The sequence below is a fragment of the Anas platyrhynchos genome, chromosome 2, assembly GCF_047663525.1.
Source record: "Anas platyrhynchos isolate ZD024472 breed Pekin duck chromosome 2, IASCAAS_PekinDuck_T2T, whole genome shotgun sequence".
Taxonomy (NCBI): Eukaryota; Metazoa; Chordata; class Aves; order Anseriformes; family Anatidae; genus Anas; species Anas platyrhynchos.
The window spans coordinates 8,114,783-8,133,602 of NC_092588.1; the positions used below are offsets into that span (position 1 = coordinate 8,114,783).

The 18,820-nt window shown below is 40.6% G+C and overlaps 1 protein-coding gene across 1 annotated transcript in view; it reads right to left on the minus strand.

The window, feature by feature from the left end:
- TG (thyroglobulin) overlaps nucleotides 1-18,820 on the minus strand; it is a 153,479-nt gene that overhangs the window by 58,317 nt on the left and 76,342 nt on the right. Inside the window, exons 38-41 of the mRNA XM_072034290.1 lie at nucleotides 18,277-18,499; nucleotides 14,684-14,777; nucleotides 8,915-9,074; nucleotides 3,419-3,618 (exon numbers count right to left, since the gene is read on the minus strand). Coding sequence (XP_071890391.1) covers nucleotides 3,419-3,618; nucleotides 8,915-9,074; nucleotides 14,684-14,777; nucleotides 18,277-18,499 — 677 coding nt within the window. The remainder of the gene's footprint in view (nucleotides 1-3,418; nucleotides 3,619-8,914; nucleotides 9,075-14,683; nucleotides 14,778-18,276; nucleotides 18,500-18,820) is intronic.

Below are 18,820 nucleotides of genomic sequence, written 5' to 3' on the forward strand. Positions count from 1 at the left end.
GCAGATTCCTGGGCTGCTTCTAAGACCCCAGCCAAAGATTAACACAACTATAAAGAACATGATTAAATATGGCACATGGCATGAGAAACTGCCGGATATAAGTAACATATAACAAGATATTGGGGACCTTTCAGGAAGCACAGTCTTGCAAGGCCAACAGCACCTAGATGATTCCATATGTGTCTGACATTTCCTTAAAAAAAAATCAGAAATACTAAACTTGGGTATGGATGTAGCATGGATGTAGCAAAACTGGGACTAACGGAGAAAAATTAATCAGAAGAGGTTGGTTTCTCTGGGAGGGAATGAGGCTGATAAAATAAAAGAAAGGAAATAGGAAAATGAAGATGAATCATAGAATCATAAAATATTCTCAGCTGGAAAGGACCCAAAAGGATTATCAAGTCCAATTCCTGACTCTGCACAGGACCACCCAAAAATCAGACCAGATGTCTACAAGCATTGTCCAAATGCTTCGTGTACTCCTGCAGATTTGGTGCTGTGACCACTGCCCTGGGGAGCCTGTCCCAGTGCCTGACAGCCTCTGGGTGCAGAACCTTTCCCTAACCCCCAGCCTGACCCTCCCCTGTCCCAGCTCCATGCCGTTCCCTCAGGTCCTGTCGCTGTCCCCAGAGAGCAGAGCTCAGCGCCTGCCCCTCTGCTCCCCTTGTGAGGGAGCTGCAGGCCGCCATGAGGCCTACACTTGGCCTGCTCTGCTCTGGGCTGAACAAACCAAGAGACATCAGTCATTCATCTTGCCCTCCAGATCCTTTACCATCTTTGTAAACCTCCTTTGGAGGCTACCTAACAATTTCATGTCCTTCTTGTACTGTGGTGCCCAGAACTGCACACAGCACTTAAGGTGAGGCTGCACCAACACAAAGGAGAGCGGAACAATCAATTCCCTCAACCGACTAGCAATGCTGTGCTTGATGCACCTCAGGATATGGTTGGACCTTCTGGCTGCCAGGGCACACTGTTGATTCATATTCAACTTGCCATTGACTAGATATTTAATATATTTTTCAAGAGAAGAGAATGAACTGTTAATTGAAGCCTAGGATTAGGTAGAGACGAGGAGAATCAGGCGATTTCATCCTATTTTCAGATATGACACATGCTTCCAAATACAAAAGTCCCATAGTAAGTCAACAGCCCACCCAACAGCTTTTTTTTTAATATAAAAATTGTACTCGTATATAAATCAATTAATCAAAAGATGAAGTCAAAGCATGTTAATATTCTTATATTCTTAATTTGATTTAAATCAAGGCCATAATCATTAAGACTACTAAAAAAAATAATACTAATGAAAGATGAAATAATTTATTAAAGAAGCAACTCCTAGACAGTTATGTATTGATTTTGTACAATCTATTTTCAGATGAGTTCAAAAACAAAAACCATTACAGGACAGGTATAGGAAACTCAAAGACCTTTTGCTATTTCAGGTGCATCTCTTCCTGTTGGCAAAGCTTCCTAAGTCACACCTTTCTGCATACTAAGATGCAGTATCAAGGTTTTATTAGGCAAGACAAAGAACTGGAAAGGAGCACAAAATTATCTTCCACAGAAAAACTGTATTGATTCATGGGATTTTCCCTCAGGGAATCTATATCTGTTATATTTTCTCAGTTTCATAATTTGTTGTCTGTGTGCATCTCCTTTTCTACAGTAAAATTAGAATTTTTTGTCATCTTGAAAAAAACAAATAAAACAAGACATCCATTTACAGGAGGTCTAGTTGAGAAATTTGAGTAAATCAAAAGTTGCTTTATGCATCATTACATTAAAAAAAGTACATAGCTGAGCTGCTGCTATCATTTTTACTTTTTATTTTATCAGTATATTTCACAACTAAATCCATTGTGACACTGCATGGATTAACTCTTAATAGTACCTTAAAATAAATGGGCAATCCTGCTTTTGCTGAGACAATGGTCTTCACAGTTTCAGAAAGAAAATTGCTTTTGCAGACACTTAATCTATGGAAAGGATTGATATATCTGCCTGCTTGCCACTGTTTTTTACTGTTTTCAATGTTCAATATCGTGCTGAAGAGAAAGAAGTTCAAAACTTATTTTATAAAAAAAGAAAAGACGTAATGTGGAACTCCAGCGATAGTGTTAAGCAAAGAAGTCCTTGCAGTTCCCTTTCATCAACTGCTCAACTTGTAAATTCCACTACATCCTGTTACAACACTTACCAGGACCACATCACAGCCTGTTTTAAATAAAGGGGTTTTGACTTCAGAGAAAGAGTAGGATGGAACTGTATCCTGAGAGAAAAGGACTCTACTAGCAAATTACCTGCTATGCTAAGAGACGAGTAAAAATCTATGAACTGTGTGAGGAGTTACCTGAGACTGACATTAAAAAATAAAATAAAATAAAATAAATAAAATAAAATAAAATAAAATAAAATAAAATAAAATAAAATAAAATAAAATAAAATAAAATAAAATAAAAACTCAGCTGCTACTGTACTGTAATTTTTAACAATTTCCCTTGTTTTCCCAACTAATGATGTAATTAAAATGATCTTGTAGAGACATATAGATGAAAAAGGCAAGATATACTTCCTGGAGCAAAGGCACACTGACAAGAAATCAAGTAATAAATAGAGACATCATTATTTTCAAGGCAAGATTTTAATAAATTAGGCTATATGTTTCCTGGACTAAGAATTCTTTTCTTCTGCTCACATTTCCAAGTAAAGACTACAAGCAGATAGATCATTTTGTCCATGTACAGTTTCTGCTGAATATATAAAAATCTACTGAAGATTAACCTTCAGTTCACAGCACACGACTCTCATTTGAGGCTGTAAAGATCAATGGTAATACTGAAGCTGATTGAGCTGACCTATAGTCCTGAAATTTAGCATGAGAAGGGCTGTAAAAGTAGAGAACACTTGGGGTAGCTGTGAAAAAGACCTGAGCTAGCAGCAAACCCGTGGGTGAACAGATTTTTGAGTCTCTGAAACTTGCATTTTCTTTTAAACAAGATTTAGCATGTGTCATGAGATCAGATAAAGACTGGATACTTTAAACTTGCGGATGTTTGGCTCATCAGTTCTAGAGTCTAAAAACTGCTGATAAACAACTGTATTTATGGAATAGAAACTACTGTTGTCCCTGTAAGTTATGAAACAAGACTATTTATATAACATAAAAAACCACAGTGACGAAAAAAAGATTCTTAATATGACTAAATCAATCATTGAGTTGCATCTCTTGTACATCCTTGTGAAACACATAGCTCCTGGAGATAGCAATCACAGGTGAGAGGAAAAATAACTACAGCAACAACAGTTATATTAGTGCTGCCAAGGTATGAATGAAATAAAAGCAGCATCGCCGTTCTACATCGTCCTTACTTGTGTAACAACATGCTTTCAAAATGAATTTGAAGCTTACCATCAACAATGCCCTCCTGAAGAGATCCATATCGGCTGTATCTGTGAGTAGGTGAATGCTGACAACGTCCGCTCCACTGCGGTCAGCTCCTATAGACACACGGTTTGCATCTCCTCCAAAGCTAGCAATGTTCTGCTGCACCCACTTCAGAGCTGCCAACTGATCCAAAAGGCCAGCATTTCCACTCGCCTCAGAAGAGCCTGTTGTGGGAAATAAATAAATATGAGAAGAAATTAACCTAAAAACATTTGATTTTTTCATTAATGTTACATTTTTAGCAGCTCTTGCAGCTGGACCTTGATACCAGAGCATAAGAGGATGGCCTAGTCTCTTCCATAGTTTAAAAGTCTATAGAGATCTCTTCCAAGGTCACAGATGCATTTATTTATTTATTTATTTATTTATTTATTTATTTATTTTACAAACAAACAAAAAATCTCAACAAAACAAAAAGCTCTCCATGCTAGCATACAATGCTCTGGGCCTTGTTCAGTTAAGATACACATCTGGTACAGATCTGGTGAAAGTGAGAGATGATAGATGCCAGAACTGTAAACTTAAAATTTGAACTCATCTACCAAACTAAGGGTAGTTAACCATGCTTCTTTATTTGTTAAACCACTGAAATAATCATTGCTCCAGTTTTTAAGCTTCATTTAGATGCCTCATAGGAGGAGACATGAATCCAGGCTCAGGCTTAAAATGAATTAAAACCAAGCAAAAATCAGTGTTTGCTAAATTCATTTGACTATTTCTCTGGAGTACATCTTATTGCATCTTTCCTGTATCTCTTATGCACCTAGCCTGTCTTTTATGTCATTTATGTCACATCATCTTTGATTTCTTTAACCATACTTACAAGTAATACCTCTAATTTATAATATCTCAGTATGTATACTTTGAGATTGACCTATGTCCAACTGATAGAGGTATGAAGTGTAAGTATTCATATTTTTGTTCCCATTAAAATGAAAAATAATTGTATATTGTTAATATTTAGCCATCACCACTGAAAAGACTATCTTCTTTTCAACACCACCCAGTGGTAAACTGATATTTCAATTAATAGAAAACTAATGTTGAAAACATCTGGTTATGTAACCTCCCTAGTCCAGCTGAAGTTTATTTCAATAAAAGCAGAAAAAAAAAAAATTCCTACACGGTCTCTAAGAAAGGAAGACAGAATGATTATTCATTCACTATCTACTTCTTTTTAATCCACAATGAACCATTCATTCCTAATGATTCAAAATGATCCACATCTAAAACTAGAAAAAAAGCCAAGAGAAGACAGAAAAGTCAGGAATAGAAGCATAACTCAAACTATTTGTTTATTCCATTGCCAAGATCAAATAGCACACTTTTAAGGAGTAAACTCAAAGACCCAGTACACTAGGGAAGAGAAAGTACAGATAGTGGAATGAAAAGCTGAACCTTGGTGGACAGTTAACCCTTTCTTAGGTTAAGAATGATTGAAAGCATACATCCTGTAGAAGATATCCACACAACTACTGTAATGAATTACTGAGATATCACAGACTAATTTAGACTAGAATACAGAGGAGACCAGATGATTGATATCCTTGCAGTTCTTAAAGATACCCATATCACAGTAGCTGTCGCTATAATTGTCCTTTCAGGAGGACAGACGAAGTGAATAAATGGGAACTGCAACCTTCTGCCTATAGTCATAGTTTCAACTGATTAAGCCAAGCCACAGCAGTTAAACAATGGAGGAAATACTTTCCTTGCCTTAGTGCTTAGGGTTTTTTTTGAGTTTGTTCTGCCCACAGTGATCAGTTCCCACAGTTCTCAGTCCAGCAACGAAGCCACCCTGTGCTGTTAAAAAAAAACCAACTCATTTCAAGGGCTTGCTGCAGGCCTCACAAGAACTCCCCAGAGGAAGTGAAATCCATGTAAATGTTTTAGCCATATTTTGCCTCGCTACCAGTAGGCTAAACAGCAAGACCAAGGAGGGAAATATAAATAGTTCCTTCTGGTTCTGGAGAAAAAAGCACAGGTTGTGATATGTACCATGCTGGGGAACTGATGCATGCACTGGCATTCACAGTAGTTAGAGCAAAAGAAATGTATCTTTACATCTCAAGTGAATCATTTTTGTTCCTAGAGAGATAGCCTTGGATATAAATCTCTTTTTGCAGGAAAATATTACATTCCTGGGACCACAGGAGAATGAAAAGAAACTGGTATTCAGAAGGAAGCAGACAATGTCAAACACATGCATTTCTGTTATCACCAAACTGGAGAAAAACAATAGTGCTAAACTGAAGCAAGAAGATCCTGTTTTATATGACATCATGGACTCTTTTACAAGAAGTAGGCCTAAAAATGTGACCACACTCTCTATACCCTTGCCATCCAAATCACTGGCAACTCACCTTAGCTTTTCTGGATACAAAGCTAGAGGTAAAAACACTAGTAAGAATGTGACTAGTAGAATAGTAGAACTATTTGCAGCATTAATGGGTGACAGGAAATTAAATTAAACTCTCAGTATATTTAAAAGAATAAGTGAGTTTTAACTCCCTGTAAAAAACATGTCAATAGGAGGCCAAAACCACTACAGACATAAAAAAAATCAAACAAACAAAAATGAAATCTGTTGTGTTTTTTTTTTTTTTTTTTCACTATCCTTTCTCCCCAAAAACCTCAATTTAAACCCTTCATTTCCAGTTTTGCAATTTATGGCAAGTCAAATGGGAAGATTCAGCACTTTGTTTAGTTGGACAATGAAATCTATATCACTTAGAGGACCATAACTTTTGTTTGTAGTTTCAGGACCTTCTAACAGCCCTGTTCCTAATGTCCCCACAATCTTAAGTGTGAACTCCTTCCCCTTTGAAAATTGTAGCAAAGCCTCCAAAGGTCCAGGATTCACCCAAGATTTTAAGCAAAAATGAAAACATCCCTGGAATATCATAAAGAGTTTGGTTTCAATCTTGAGATTTGACCCAGCTTGATAAATTTCATTGAAAATCCCCAGTGGGTACTATTCATGTCCAGAGAAGAAGTTAGTGATACTCCATCAGCCTGCAGTGGAGCAAAGAATAAAAATTGCAGTGGGAGCACTACTTGCTGGAATTGGTATGACTGAAAATCCACATTGACTATGAGCCTGGTACAGATATATCTAACCCTCATGGACTAAAGGGAACATGGGGAGGCTGGAGTGTGACACTGAAAGAACGTTTAGGGCTTCCCATGAATGTGGTGCCTAGCCTGTTCCTTGAAAACTGTCACCTTGTTTGCTCCACTTCCCTCAGGACCAACAGGATTTTCCTAAATGCACACCAAGGATTTCCCATGGGGGAAGAGGACAAAAGACTGCACTTGTTCCTGGCCCCACCTCAAGAGTTCAAAGGAGAATGTTCCTGAATACTCCTACCCAACGCATGGTCCAAAGCTGCTGTAGCAAGCCACCTGTGAAATGGAGGTTGGAAAATTCCTCCTGCTCCCTATATTATGGACTTCAATATAAATGCTGCTATGAAATATTCAGCCCAGCTAGCAGTTTCCACTTAGAAAGAAAGCTAGGTGAGATTCACAAGGTTGAAAGAGGTTAGTGAGTAACGCGTGGGCAGTGCTGCGTAATGGAAGCTTGCAAAACATATATCCACACTTCATTTGGCTCTAGCCAGAACGTAGCCACAGTATCACTTTCATAAGCATCCGCTTTGCAGTGATGAAAACTGTGATTCTTTCCCCAGATACACCTATTACCAGCTTCATATCTAAATGACTAAGGAGTTTGTAGTTCCAGGTCTCTAGATACTGAATGAAGAACAGGCTTTGCTGGGAGTGAGCTTCGAACAAAAAAGGACAACAGAAAAGGGAAACATTGGCAAATAGCTGTATCAATAACCCCAAACAAGGCAAAATTCACCCAGTGTCACCAACAGTGGATATTCAAAAGAATTATGCTGCAAACTATGCTGCATGTATGCAAAGTATGCATGATTCGCAAGCATGGAAAAAATAAACTGCTAAAGGTTACAAAGCTACTAAAGTGTCTACTGGAGAGAAAAAGGATTGCCTGCCACACTGAGGAAGTCAAGCTCCTCTTGCAACTGTTGCATTTTCCCACTATGGTTCTTTACCTTATATTCCCCTTCCCTAGCCAGAACTAAAAAATGGTAGAAAGAAAAGCATTCCTACCTGCTTAAACAAGCATATCTAATAAAAGACACACACAAACACAAACACACACACACAAACCACACACACAAAGACCAGACATCACCACCAAAAAGGTTTAAGGAAATGTGAATATGCATTTTCATGTGAGCGTACCTCTTTGCACAATACAAAATACCCTGTACAATGGGAATTTGTATATATATATATTTTTAATAGCAATTGGCATATTATTTATATGCCAATATAATATATGCCAATAGCTATAGAATAGCAATTATTTTAGCAGATAACAGGACAGCAAAAGTGTCCTTTATACTGGATTATAGGAAAAGGGATGGAAACATAGAAACTGTGGATTTGCAGTCATATCTGTGACAGTAAAAGGGGCTAACAGAATTCTTATACAGAAAGTCCTTCAGAGGAGACACGAGGGTGCTAAATATGAGTACAATATACCGGAAGCACCGTGCTCAGCTCTGGGGCCCCAGCACAAGAAGGAAATGGATGTATTAGAATGAGTCCAGAGAAGGGGCCATGAAGTACCTCAGGGGGTTGGAGCACCTTTCCTTTGAAAACAGGCTGAGGGAGTTGGGGTTGTTCAGCCTGAAGAAGAGAAGACTCCAGGAAGACCTTACAGTGCCCTGCCAGTGCCTAAAGGGGCCTACAGGAAAGCTGGGAAAGGTTCAGTGATAGGACAAGGAGTAATGGCTTTAATCTAAAAGAGGTAAAATATAGATTAGATATAAGGAAGAAATTATTTCCTCTGAGAGTAGTGAGGCATTGGCACAGGTTGCCCAGAGAAGCTGTGGATACCCTATCCGTGGAGGTGTTCAAGGCCAGGCTGGATGGGGCTTTGGGCAACCTGGTCTGGTGGCAAGTGTCCCTACCCAGGGCAGAGGGGTTGGAAATGTATGGACTTTAAGGTCCCTTCCAGCCCAAACCATTCTGTGATTCTGTGATAAAGCATTAGCATAACGTTGTGGATGGAAAAGCTGAAAGTCAGAAACCTTGAAAACCACATCCACAGTAACACACCACTGAAATTATAAGTAAATGTAATACATAACCTATTTCAGTGTGTCTCCACAATACCTGGTATCCACAGTTTCATTTGCAAACAGAAGTCTAGCTCGATATAGATGTTTATTCTTGTCTCTTTGCCTCTTTGTCTCCATCCTCTCTTCTTTCTCTTCTGATCAAGTTCCCATAATTCCCCCCCCCCCAGTAAAGCCAAAGCCAAAGACTTTTCAAGTCTTAACCTTTTTTTTTTTTTTTTTAACAGAGGCGTCTAAGAACATAATTTAGCCCACAGTTGCGTTCTAGAAATCCATCACTTACCTGTACTGAGGAAGCCAAAAACCCCAACCCTGTAGCTTGCTGTTACAACAATGGTGTTACTGATTGCAGCGAGGTATGAGCCATCTATGGTTGTCTTTCCTGCTTCAGTGTTGCCACTCCCTCCGTTGTGGAAGAACAACAGCACCGACATGTTTTTGACCTGTAGTGATAAACAATCAGGTTGGTATCTCCTTTTGCAGGTGACTGATGAGAACACCATCTTCCCCTTAAAATTATCTTAGCCATTCATAACTCTTTGAGTGCAATGAGAGGATATTTGGCCATCTATCTGTAACTCGAGGATGTAACTGTCCACAATGAACTGCACACCATTTAAGAGCACCCTGAATCCTATGCCCAGTATAAAGAAGACCTAATGGCACAACTGTGTTGTTCCAATAAACTGCTCTACCAGGTTAGCTCAAGGCAAACCATCCCTTAACTGGCCACTGAACATTTGGTAGACTTATCTTTGCAGTAACATTTCTTTACAGAAACACTCATGACAAGTTCAGACAACTGGGAAACCTGAGAAGGAAAAGACCTGTTGGGTAGATCCTTTGTGTGCAGGACCAACTCAATACCTTTGCAGGGCTGCTTTCTCCTCTCCGGTCTTCAGCACTCAAACATTCAGCCTAGTCTCAAAAATCTCACTTGACAAGACCCTAGCCTTGTCCCTTCATAATTCCCCATGTAGACTTTCCCTTCCTAGATATACAGATGGATCCTGCAGGGAGGACTTGTGCCTGCACTAGAGAGATTCATGCCTGCACTGGAGGGTTTTCTGCACTGAGACAACCCAGCAGCACTACCAGCATGGGAAGGAGCTATAATGGGCTGCTGCTCCTTGCAGAGCTAACCGATTTCCCTCAGAAACAGAGGATTTTTCCCAAAGCAGGGCCACATCAGTGTGCACCCTTCTGTCATGGTTCCGCTCGAGTGGGCAGCTAAGCTCCACCACAGCCGCTCTCTCACTCCTCCTCCTCTAAGAGGAATGGGGAGAAAATATGTGAAAAGAGCTCAAAGATTGAGATAAGGATGAGAAAATCAGGCAGTAATTATTGTAACGGGCAAAACAGACTCGGCATAAGGAGATAGTAAGATTTATTGCTTATTACTAACAAGCTAGAGAAGTGAGAAACAAAGGAAAGAAACCAAAAGCACCTCCCCCCCCATCCACCCTCTTTCACCTCCTCCCCCCGAGCGGCACAGGGGAACGGGGAGATGGGGGTTATGGTCAGTCTATAGCGCTTCTTCTCTGCCACTCCTTCTCGGTCACTCTCGTCCCCTGTACTGTGGGGTCCTTGATGAACTGATCCGGCGTGGGCTTCCCACAGGCAGCAGCTCTTCCAGAGCTGCTCCAGATATGGGTCCGTACCACGGGGTCCATCCCTCAGGAGAAAACTGCTCCAACCTGGCTCCCCTACGGGCAGCAGCTCCTGCCAGATCACCTGCTCCTGCGTGGTCTCCTCTCCACGGGCTACAGGTCCGGCCCGGGGCCTGCTCCGGCAGGGGTCTTCCACAGGCGGCAGCCTCCGTCGGTGCAGGGCCACCTGCTCCACCATGGTCTCCTCCACGGGCTGCAGCGTGGAACCCTGCTCCACCGTGGTACTCCATGTGCTGCAGGGGGACATCCTGCTTCACCATGGTCCTCACCACAGGCCACAGGGGACTTCTGCTCCAGTGCCTGGAGCATCTCTCCACCTCCTTCTTCACTGACCTTACCGCCTGCAAGGCTGTTCCTCACCCCTTTCACTCTCCCAGCTGCTGTGTGGCGCAGCGTTTTTTCCCTGTCTTAAATCTGCTCTCACAGAGGCACAAAACAACATCGCTTATTGGCTCAGCTCTGGAAAACAATGGGGCCCTTCCCAAACATGGGGCAGCTTCTAGATCCTTCTCACAGAAACCACACCTATGGCCCCCTACTACCAAAACCTTGCCACGTAAACTCACTACACCTTCTCAACACATGCAGCTGGGCTGCTGCTGCATGACCAGCACAGCAGCAGAGCTGCCCAGAAGGCTCCACCAGATTACAGATCCACCAAGATGACACTCAGAAGAAATACCAGTGAAACATCCTAAATTTTACATCCAGCACTTTCAACCCCTATTGCCCTCTTTAGAACCATCCTGAAGGAGGCTCCTCTGCTCAGCAGCACCATCACACACATGTACACACATCCTGCTTCTTGCTTTGGCAGCTGGTGGTGTTTTTCAGAGAAGGGCTGGTGGCCCCTGCAGCAGCATCAAAGTACATCTGAGGTTTGTTTTTCCCTGCAGCTAGAAGGCACTGAGCTCTGCTGTCATTTTCTGGATGGAACTTAGCTAAATACAGCAATCCTGTCTGCTCTGGCAAAGGAGGTTTCCAGCAAAAACACGACTGGCTGTACAGGAACAGGAGCAGCAGAGAAGAGATGGTTGCAGCCTCCTGCAAAAGTACATGAGACAAGCTGTCCTCAGCTGCCCTTAATTTGTCACAATTCTGTGTGCTGAAATGGCATCCCTACCTCTCCTCACTCGTCTAGCTGGGTAGTTATTTCAGAGGCATCTTATGAACTCCATAATGTTACCAAGAAACCCCACAAAATTGCAAGCACTGAAATGTGCTGTTCTCAGGAACTTCTGATTCTGAAGAGAAGTTGCCTCATTCACTGCACCTTGCCACTGGTTCCCATTTCTGCACAGCACACAGTATGGACAAAAAGTAAAGATGAATGAAATGGGGAAGCAAAGATGAAAGAACTTGTTTTCACATGGAAATTCATTCTAAAATGCAATCACATCGAGCCACATCAGCGGAGTGGTCAAATGTGATGTCAAGCCTGCTCTGTCCCCCCAGCTCACCACTGTTAAGCCTGAGTTTGGAAATAGGCATTTCCTGTATGTCCTCATCCTGCATAACACCCTGACCTCCAGCTGCCTTGTAAGGCATATATTACAATATGCCAGGCAACTTTACTCAACACTGTACTGAAGAAAAGATAAGAAAGCTGAAAACAAGAGAAAAAAGTTAGAGGGCAAAACAAAGCCTGCTGCAACATATATGGAGCAATTTAGGGGAAGATGCAGCACAAGGTCTGTGCCCTGTGTTTGGAAGTAGCATCCCCATTTTTAGTTTGCATGAAGCAATGACAGACCCCTCTCCTACATAAAGGTAAATTTTCATGAAAAATAATTTGAGCTTTAATCCCAAGGGACTGCAGTCTCAGATCTCATGAATTTGGGCATTTGTGATGAAGGCTTTTAAAAATGACTGCCTTCCCAGTTCTTGTTAGGCTTTTTAACAGCATAGCACAAGTATTTTTACGCTGTAATTGAACTATGCTTCAGACAATGAAACAATTGATATCATCTCTCCGTACATATTTGGTAGCCTATATATACACATATTTACATATTTACTATACGTTAGCTGCTGGATAATTTATTTTGAATGCAAGTAGATTTCCCCCAGGTTCTCAACCAAAATTCAAGCAAGCACTGCAGTTAAATCCATGAGGTGGATAAGCTATCAAGGCAGAAGAAACCCATGGCTTTAATTAAAGCCTACTGACTTCTGCTGCAGCTTCTTCACCCACCATCACTTGATTGCTAACTCAGATGGAGCACCACTAGTGACAGTTCAAGGCTCCAGCAAGGCCCACTGGCCTCTGGGATGAGCAGGACCACCACATTCCTCACAGACAGGCCACAGTTGCCACATGGCTACTGCTCAGCACAGGGTTTTGCATGGTACTTAGCAATGAAATGCAGACGGATGCACTTTGAGACGTAAAATCTGTGCAAAGACTTCCAGCTGGGACACGGTCAGATGCCTCCTGCTTGCTTAGCTAGCAGGGGATTTCTTCTGGGGAAACCAGAAGCTCTGCTGTGGTCCCGTGCCTGCAAGGGCTTAGGCTACACGTGCTACCCCTCAATGGGGAGAAAGGCTGCAAGTCATCTCTAAATCTTTAGACTAAGGCTTTATGACATTCAGAACCATCTTCTCTGTCCTTCTATAGAACACTTAATGAGTGATAATTAATGCAGGGATCGATATGAACCAGGCAACCTGCAGTGCTTTTAACAGCCTACAGTATCGCTCTGTAAGGAATTGAGTACACAAGAGAAGATGCAATAAGGATGGGCATAACATGTGAGGTGGACAAGATAAGGGGAGAGGTTATGGTTTCTCTTCTTATTTAGTGAAGAGTTTCAAGCTTTAATCTTGTATTTTAAGCCTTTGCACATCAAGCTGAAATGCAGCTTTGCTCTAATAGTGTGACAGGTGGTAATGGTTATAGGCGGAAAAAAGTACCTCAGGAGTGCCAGTTTTATTTGGAAGGTTGTGTGGTACACGTAGCTATGGAGGCAAAATGAGGTGATGTCATTTGTCTTCTCCAGGGCTTGACACTTAAAGAGTCCTTCGGTGGCAGGAACTAGTGCCCAGACTGCGCTCTTGCTTAGGCTCAAAATGCTACTGAATGACCTCTGCGTTTGCTGCTCTCCAGGAGATTTTATATTTGATATTTACTAGCAATTTAACTTTCCATGGTCTGAAAATATGAAATTATAGCTCTCCATATGCGAGTTAAAAATGAAGCTCACCACAAAAAGAAACAGGAAAATGCCATGCCTTTTGCTCCCAGCTACTTCTGCAAAAACAGAGGTTTTGGTTCTCTCTTAGGCTAGACTTACGCATGTGAAACAGTGACTTGACCAGACCTGCTTCTACCTCACAACAGTACAAAAGAGAGGAGGGATTAAGTCCACATCACTGGTAACGAGAACAGAAATGCCTATTTATTCTATCAGATGGTAGAAAATACAGTGCTTTCAAATAAGCTAAATGGAGATGGCAAACTGCCTGGGACAGCAACCTGATGTTTTCAATAAGCAGTGACTGCACTCGACACAAAATGACAGTCTGGGACTGCAGGGAGAAAATACTTGGTCTTTCTAGTGATAAATGGGTCTTCACAGGACTGTGTGCTCCGCTGTCAGCTCAGTAGCTAGACCAGCTCTTTCCAGACGCATAGTATGACAGTCACAAATTTCTGTCACCTTCCGAAAATGAATGCTACTGCAGAAATAAAAACCCCATTCCTGTACTCTGGGCCCGCTCTTCAATGGGATTCACATGTTACTCAGTGTCATTCTTCCCAGCCCTCAGGGATTTGGCCGATCATCTAAGTCTGGCTCTAACTTGAAATTTTATTTTATATTTGTTTAGAATGAGAAATCCAAGAGTGACAATTTCTCAGATTGCATCATTAACCCAGTCGTCTTTTAAAGCTCTGTTTTTATGCTATGTGGGCAGGACACAAATTAAGCATTGCTTGCTACCCTCATTCCTTACCAGAGCCCCCATGGATGCAAACAGGGAATGGTAAAGATGAGGAGAAAAACCACCTTGTGCTGCTGCTCAACTGGTGGTAAGCATTGGTGTGATGAGTTGTGTTATCATCCACAGGACAAACTGCGTAATTTCAGGACATTTCTGTCCCTTCTTTCTTCTCCTTTGCTGCCACTTTCCTCTTGTGTTTTGTTTCCTTTTTTGTCTCTCATTTCTAGCCTTTTAATTTTCTACCCTTCTCATTACTCAACGCAGCTAAGTGAAAGCCCATAGGGAATAAGTTTACACCAGTAAAAACATCAGAGTGTTTAATTTAACTGTGCAGTGCTTTGTGAACATCCCATGAAAAACAATCATTCGTGCCAATCAAAAGTGCTCTGAAAAGGCACAATGCTTAGCTACAAAAATAATTCAACTCGTCTCCTACTTACTGTGGTGACAGGAACGAAGACATTAAGATATAAGCAGTCTTCACTGACAAAGTATGACGGCACCTCTCCATCCCCTGGTTGCCAGCAAGTTGACCTACAGAAACAGATTGAGAAAATTTCAACAAAAAGTCTTGTACTATTTTTCCACTGCTGCTATTTCCTTATATTTTGATGGATTGTTTAAATTTACAAAAAAATCTTTAACTCTGTAATTAACTTTAACTCAATCACATTTAAAATTATGCCCCCTACACCTCAGTAAGAAATAGGCAGGTTTGCAAACATATGTACAAATGCAAATCAAACAACCAACATCAAAAAAGACATCATATTTTTATGACCATAATCCTTCCCTAGGAAATCAGAACCATTTTTAAAAATTAGGACTATAAAATTACCTCCAGAAAGAGAAGTTCTGCTGAGGTAGACTGCACACCTATGCAATCCAGTCTTTTGCTGCAATGCTTTTTTTTTTTTTTTTTCCCTAATGTTCTGTGGCATACGTATGTAAAAATATGGTAAGAATAAAATTTTAAATCATTTTAAAAAATCTGTTTGTCTAGCAATGTTAAAATAGCCTTTCAATAGGAATTCAGCCAGCTGGCCACATGCAGAAAATCATTTTCCAGCCACCATCCATATGATATTCATATACTCAAGATCGCTATGATATTCATATACTCAAGATCGCTCCACAGCACGAAGCAAGTGGATGACTTCTGCAGTTCAAATGCAAGCTATTTTGAAGCCAGTTCCATCTCATTCACAGACGTATTTATATCATATAATGAATCATGTAAAAGTGTCATAAATTATTAGGGAAGGAGCTAACAAGAGGCTATGGAAAAGACAGTAATATCTCGCAGAATTATTTCTAATCGTTATTTTTGGCTCCCTTGTAAAATGTCATACTGAAGGTGAAATTTAATTAAAAATTACAAGGAAAAGGACAAGCATTAGTTTAATTCTACAAAGTCTTCCATAAGGGAGATTCTCCCTAAGGTGATGTTACTCAACATCTCTCATACTGCCATAGATAAGCACATATCTCCAACCAAAACTTCTCAAGTCATTTTAGGCAGACAAAAAACAAATCCTCAGGTAGAACCCCAGCTAGGATTACCAGCACAGTGTTCCACAGTGCAGCAGAACTCACCACCCATGCTTACAGCTATTTCTTTAATTTTTGGTATCTCATCAGGAGTCCCAGCACCACCAGCTCCAGGACCAACTCATGCCAAGACTGACTCCGAGGAAAGGCTGCTACCTGCTGAGGCAGGTCCACAGCAATTCCAGCAGCTGGACATTTTAATTTTTATTTTTTGGAAGTCTTTGATCAGGTTCAGGTTGATAAATATTTCTCTTTGGCAATATTCTAATGTGAATTTATTGTATAAAAATATTGTGCAACACCAATATACTAAGAAATATATTTGTCAATACTTTTTGTATACATGGAGGTTGAAGCGCCTGTAATTCTCCAAGCTAAGCTCAAATATATACATATATATTTAATCTTAAATAAATAATGCAAGGTAATAGTAAAGCATTCCACTGGCCTAAGGAAGCACTGAGAATTCAAAGGATAGAAGCTGACTAACCAAGGTCCCTATACTGCTCCTCACTGCAACACCAGGCATTGTCTTCAAAGAGAGGCAATGTAGGCAGATGAGTCTTACCAAAATCCTGGCAGACACTATTGTGTGTCTGCATGCACAAAGAGCGGATGGTGCATGTGTTAACATCACCATGCAGCTGAAGAAACAAAAGGCCACGATCTCACCAGATCCCTCCAACGTACACAGGTCTGTGTGCCTACTGTGGTTATGCTGTTAACACCCCCACAACTCAGGTGCAACCTGAAGGATGAGACCACCAAAGGGCAAATGCTCTTTCAGCTCCCCACGATAAGGCTGTAGGTCTTTTCACTTAGTCTCAGGATTTAACTAGAAACTTCTGGTGACAAGTCCTGAGTAGTGGAGGGACCAAACAGCTTCCACGTCTCTTAAATTTGTAGTTTCCTCAGGATGTGTTTCTACCAAAGTAGCAGTGGGTGATTTATATCAAGTCTGCAGAGTGCCACCCTCCCTCCAAGCTCCCTTGCAAAATCTCTCTCTTCTTAAGCATGTAAGCTTTTGGCCAGATCTGCTAGCTCATGTAGCTTGTCACTGATTATGTACACATGCCTCTCGGTACAGGGATTTGAGCAGGACTGCATGGCCAGCTGTGGCCAGGAGGATAACACAGAATCTCAGTAGACCTCAGGTTAGTATTCACTGTCTTGGAAGCACTTTGGTCAACAAAGCTCAGTTCTTAGCCCTAACTTCTGGAATCCCCTCTAAAAAATGTTCACCAAATTCTTCCATCTGCTTCTCTCCTTTTCACTGTTTTTCTCTTCTTTTCACTGTTCAGTCTGCAGTCTTGTTTTTTTTTTTTTTTTTTTTTTTTTTGTTTTTGTTTTTGTTTTTGTTTGTTGTTGTTGTTGTTGTTTTGTTTTTTTTTTTATCATTTTTTTTTCCTTACAGATCTTCAATCTTCCTGCCTGCTAGGGAACAGTCAGCTTTTTAACCGATAGGAATGTGATGAGCTATCAGCTTTCTTGTATCAACTTCCTGTGTACGTGCACAGCATAGCTTGCTCAGGAGTGTTTTGTATGCTCTGTATTTTGCTTTCTATGAGGTGCACTATGAGAAAGACCCTTGTTCCTAGCTATTGCCACATTTCTATTTGCTGGTTTTTTTTGTTTGTTTGTTTGTTTTTTAAATCCACAGTCCCTAGACATTCCACAGTGGATATATTCTTAGTAGTGTCACTCAAACCCTGTTTTCTTTCATCAAGGAATACACAGTCACAACTTGTTATTTCAGTTTACCAAAGCAGTGGCATTCAGACCCATATCATAAGACTAAATGAAACACAAACATGCACACAAATGCCATTTCCATAATATGTCTCCAACATAAACTTCGTAAACCTACTGAGCAGTGGTGTCAGCCCTGAAAGGCAGAGCTAACCACCAGGAAACATTAGACATAGGGACTTTGAAAAAATTTAGCCCATCCGCTAATGTGGTTCCTATGTCTTGTTTCCCCTTAATGCATTACATAAAATGTTCAGAGCTTCAGTACTTCCAGCCGTTTTTGGACAGAAAAGCCTATTTGAGTCCTGACCTAGATAAAACAAGGCTGAGAATACCTTCATTAGACCACAGCTTCTGGTTAAACCAGCATTAAAGTGCCCATTTGATCCAATATTCTACAAATTTATAGCTTAGCAGGAACAAAATATTATTCTTTGAATATAATACGTACTCAGAATTAAATTAGATTGACAGTATACAGTATGTATGGAGTTATTAATAGATTCAAGGGAATGTACTGAAAGTTGCCTTTTTTCTTCGGTTGCTTGCATGTGTTACCATATAGATAGAGAAATTATTATTTTTGCTAAACATAGTCCCAAAGTTCTATTTATCTGTATGCTACAGGTTCTTTTTGCAAGAAAGAACATGAATAACTTGCTCATGACTCCAGCTACTTTCCTACACCTGGGTGAAACAATTACTTCTGTGGATGCTCACAGGACTTCCTTACCGAGCCACAGTAGCGTTCCAGGTTTCCACCCAAGCAAATGGCTCTGGAGGATTGAAGCGTCTCTCTGCAAGGGGAGGTGCAGCGTAGGGAATCCCAAGGAACTGGCTGATATTTCTCCACTCTGAGCCGATGCGCACCACCTGGGATTTGCCGATCAAGTCTCCATGGGATGGAATGTACATGGATGGGGTTAAATCCGATTCAGAGATGGGCAGGAATAAATCTGTTGGATAGTGGGGAGGAACAAAGGAAAAATCATTTTCTTATTTAAGTTAGCATCATTTTATAAATGAAAATAAACAGTTATAAATTCAGGCAAATGGAATTAAGTGTCTAATTCATTTCTGTAAATGGAAGACAGATAGATTTATGTTGTTCTCTCCCTGTAAAATACTTCATACTGTGCTACATGCTAGCTACTGGATACAAACATGTAACTAATGTGCTTTCTAAACACGTTCTCAAACATTTCTTTCAGATTAGATATAACATTAGAATATACACATAAGAATTTTTACAAAAAAAAAAAAAAAAAAAAAAAGGT